The sequence below is a fragment of the Megalops cyprinoides genome, chromosome 20, assembly GCF_013368585.1.
Source record: "Megalops cyprinoides isolate fMegCyp1 chromosome 20, fMegCyp1.pri, whole genome shotgun sequence".
NCBI classification, from domain to species: Eukaryota; Metazoa; Chordata; class Actinopteri; order Elopiformes; family Megalopidae; genus Megalops; species Megalops cyprinoides.
The window spans coordinates 14,937,802-14,942,481 of NC_050602.1; the positions used below are offsets into that span (position 1 = coordinate 14,937,802).

The window sequence follows — 4,680 nt, forward strand, 5'->3', positions numbered from 1 at the left end:
TGTTACTGTGTCCACGCTTTGTTGTTTTAAAATAATATCCGTCAATAACATGCAGTAATTACTCACGTTTTAAAAAAATCAATTTACATTGAATGCAATTAAGATGTCATGGATACTTTTTCCCAGTTTATCACGAAAATATCAAAAATATGAGGAAAGAGTTCGGAAACGTGCACATTTGAAAATATTTTGTTTTCAATCCGTAATTCATTCGCGAATCAAATTTGATTTTTACAGAGCACCATTTTACAGTATTACTGTGCTACAATAAAATGTAACAATGAAATCATTAGCTTACTAAAGCCTAACTAAACCGACAATTAGGCGGCGAATAATAACAGGACATATAGACCTAACGTTTAATAAATCCTACTTGCATTTTCTATGAATTAGTGTAAACGTATTTACAAAACTAAACAACCACTTAAATCACCCCTACTTCTGAGAGGTATTATTAATGTTCAATAAATATATATTCAATAAATATATATTCTCTCAATTAAATACAATAAAGCAGGTCCATAATTATAACCTATAACATGCCTCACATATGTATCGTTTATTTCTTTCTCCAATGAGCGCCTTAAATCACTTAGGACAGATTAAAACGTCTCGTTTGACGATATATTCCCAAAGATATTGAAACGTTTGTTTCGTTCACAACTTATTGACCAGTAGACGGCACTGTTGCTGCATACCAATATCACACGTCCTACGCTAACCGATTCTTGATGGGTTTTAATTATTCCATAGTTTCTATATATCTTACATACATATTGAATAGTATTCATTGAATGGTTATTACTGAGTATCTGGTAGCAGTGTTTTAGGGCTTTGATAATATACCGAAAATAGCAATCCTTCAAAAGCAGTCGTACTGGAGATAAATTTATTTAATCTATTTAGCCATTATCATTTCTGTTGACTCTTTTAGTCAAACCTTTGTCATTTCGGAACTCGCGGAGAAAGTTCTTGGCCTATGACAAACAGTTTTCTTTCTTATCTTTAGGTGAAGGGCATTCGAGCAACAAAGATCCTAAATAACAGGGTGGAAGTAAATGTATACGGGCTTTTGTTTGGCCGACATAGTGACAACAGTTGGGACAAAACTTGTTTGTGCTTTCGCATTCAACTTAATCCGCTGAGGCCTTTTCATATTAACAAAGAAGAAAGGTCTAAAGTTACCTTGGAGATCGACAGATTTACCACACTGCAAAGTTTTCTAACTTTTCGAATCATTAAAATAAACAATGTATGAAAACGGCAACCTTTGCCGTTTTTTAAATTTACTCCGACTTTGACAGTGCTAAATATATTGCTGTCATCAAACGTTTTGAATTAACGTTGTATAAATCAGTAAAGGCGAAGGGTGGGAATAAGGAATTTAGTCCAACACCAAGGTGTTAACTATTTTAAGTGATACAGACACTACAAACACTACACAAAACTAATACAAAAAATGCTTCGCAAAACGTTCGTAGTGTGCTGCTTTTGTGAACAATTGAAAAAAATTCTAGAAAAGCTTCTGGAAAAGGTTTATCTGCTCTTTGTTTCCAAAGACATAAAAACACGTAGGTCTGTTCCATCTTCATAGTACCTACATCTACATGTGGTGCAAAACCCTAAAGAACAAATACTCATACTATTTGCACAAGAACATGAAATACGTCCTCACGACTTCCAACATTAATAAATATGAAGCGCCCATTGGCTGCCTTTAAAGTAGCCTCGGCCTCTCAGTACCACCGCGAACCGCGCGTAACCCCGCCCCTCCGTGCCAATAAAAGACGCAATCCTGGCCGAGGAATCAGTCGCTCTGTGATTGGTTAGGTAAAACCCATTTATTCCCTGACAGCCCTCGTCACATGAATGGTTGTCTATTAACTTGTTCAAAAAGTATCTGGAGTTGACAAGGCTCCTTCGAAGAGGAGGAAAAGTAGTTTGTTGTTTCTTAAAGACCAAGAGAAAAGTTTGTGTATCCATAAGAGGACCAGCCTGGTAGAGGGGAAAAAAAGTTGACCATTAATCTGAAGTTGCTGAGAGCAACAAGAAATAGCAGCGAGCGGACTCTCGTTTGGGGTTTTTTTTGTTGGTGAAGCAGGTTACTAAAAATTAGTCGCAATGTATAATATGATGGAAACCGACCTGAAACCTCCTGCCCCACAAACAAACCCTGGGGTTACGGGGAACTCTAATTCGTCTGGAAACAACCAGAAAAACAGCCCGGACCGAGTCAAGAGACCGATGAACGCGTTTATGGTTTGGTCGAGGGGGCAACGCAGAAAAATGGCACAAGAGAACCCAAAAATGCACAATTCGGAAATAAGCAAAAGGCTCGGGGCCGAATGGAAACTTCTGTCCGAGAGCGAAAAGCGACCTTTCATCGATGAGGCGAAGCGTCTGAGAGCTCTGCATATGAAGGAACATCCGGATTACAAATACAGACCGAGGCGGAAAACCAAAACGCTGATGAAAAAGGACAAGTACACGCTGCCAGGTGGGCTTCTTGCGCCCGGCGGTAATGCTATGAGCGCCGGGGTGGGGGCTGGTCTGGGCACGGGGGTTAACCAGAGAATGGACAGCTACGCGCACATGAACGGCTGGACCAACGGGGGCTATGGCATGATGCAGGAGCAACTTGGCTACCCGCAGCACCCTGGTTTAAATGCTCACAACACGGCGCAGATGCAGAGCATGCATCGCTACGACATGAGCGCGCTTCAGTACACCTCTATGACCAGCTCGCAGACCTACATGAACGGATCTCCCACGTACAGCATGTCATATTCTCAGCAGAACACCCCGGGAATGACACTTGGTTCTATGGGTTCGGTGGTGAAGTCGGAATCCAGCTCCAGTCCGCCCGTGGTAACTTCCTCGTCTCATTCAAGGGCTGCTCCATGTCAGACCGGAGACCTTCGGGATATGATCAGCATGTACTTACCAGGGGCTGAGGTACCAGAACAAACTGCCCAAGGCAGACTTCACATGCCCCAGCATTACCAGACCGCACCAGTACCCGGCACGACGATTAATGGCACACTACCATTGTCACACTTGTAAATGAACTTTTCTCTCAGAAACGTGACTATTTTTGTACAGAACACTTTTGGAGAGGGAAGAGTTTATAGAACCGAAGGAAAGACCATAAACTTATTTTCTTTCCTTTTTAAAGAAATGCTCTGGTGGAACGAAAGAATTGTTTTTCAAAGGGATACCATATTTTAAACGGAGAGCCCCTCTTTGTTGTTTTAATATCAAGTAACTTTTGTACAGTATTTATCAAAGACTCCACAATCAGAACGATTGTGAACTATGAGTAACTATAATTGTTACCTTTTATTAGAAACATTTCTGCGAATGAGATGCAATGAAGTGGCAGAGTACACATATGAGTGGAGTGGCTGATAACGCACAGCAGAAAAAGGGAAAAAAAAGCGATATAAACCGGTAAAAAGGTTTCTCCTTGAAGGTACATAGTGTACTAAACCTTTTTAGTTTTGTAAGGAAAAGTAAAGATTAAGAAAAAAACATTTATCTTACAAGTAAACATAATGCTTAATTTATATATTCGTTTCCCGCTTTTCCTCTGTTTAAAATACGAAGTTTGTGTTCATTTCTTCTTATGGTTTGTAATATTACTGTAGATTTATTGTGATATTTAGTTTTTATTTTCAATTTCCGTAGCTGTATTTTCAAATTTGGCTTAACAGCCGACACTCCATGTACATATATTTGAACTAATAACATCCTTATAACAGTGACGATTTCTGCTTGATTTTTTTTTTTTTACAATATGCAGAGTTTGAAATGAATAAATTTTTGAAATTTGTATACATGTATATTGTTTGAGTTTTGATTTCATTTATTATTTCAATATCTTTTATTATTGTCAACTCATGATTATTGGGTTTGTTTAATTCAACCTCTAAATTTTAAGGCAGGGCATGCATTTCTAAAGTTTCTAACATTTCTAATGAGACTTGATAATAATGAGAATAATGATTTCCTATTTACACTTATCATCAACACTGAATGTTATCATTTAGGCCTACACATGACATTTACTATTTATTTGGTTAATGTTATTTATTATCCCAGGAAATTGTAACAATAGTTTGTTTGTTGCATGATTAAATATTTCACTATCATTTTTATTTCTCTTTCTCTGGAAAAGAAGATTCATTTCACTATATAATACTGTAATCTGTACCATTGGTGGTGCATGTATCTCACTACATAAGGCTGTATACTTATATATTAGATGGGCATGGAGGTGAAATGTTGTTTTGACAGAGACCTGTATTGATATTGTGTGTTTGGTGGAAATGGCTTTTGCTTCAAATGATGACGAAGAAACAAACTTTAAGTTCAAAAGTTTGTTTCCTGGTTAACCTTTAGATTCAAGGCTAGAAATGTAACCCTCTAGAAATACTGAAGATTACATTCCGGTGGCTGTCACTCCACGTGTATCTGCGTTAACATCACAGCGATACACACGTATAGATGATCTGTTCTTTTCTTAGTACAGGAGTGGAAACCACGTCTCATACAGTAATGCATTCCATTTATCCTTCAGGGCAGCATATTATTAATTTGCTTATAGTTTTATGAAGTTTGCTGTCAGAATCACAGGGGCCTACACTGAGTAAATATATGCGGGTAATATTTTCTTTGTGC

General features: G+C 38.0%; 1 protein-coding gene across 1 annotated transcript; it reads left to right on the forward strand.

Annotated features, from left to right (window-relative positions):
- The first annotated feature begins 1,531 nt into the window (after positions 1-1,531).
- Positions 1,532-3,506, forward strand: LOC118795357 (transcription factor Sox-2-like). The gene has a single exon (XM_036553787.1). It carries the CDS (start codon positions 2,122-2,124, stop codon positions 3,061-3,063), a length of 942 nt encoding a protein of 313 aa, XP_036409680.1. The 5' UTR covers positions 1,532-2,121; the 3' UTR covers positions 3,064-3,506.
- Positions 3,507-4,680: the final 1,174 nt, after the last annotated feature.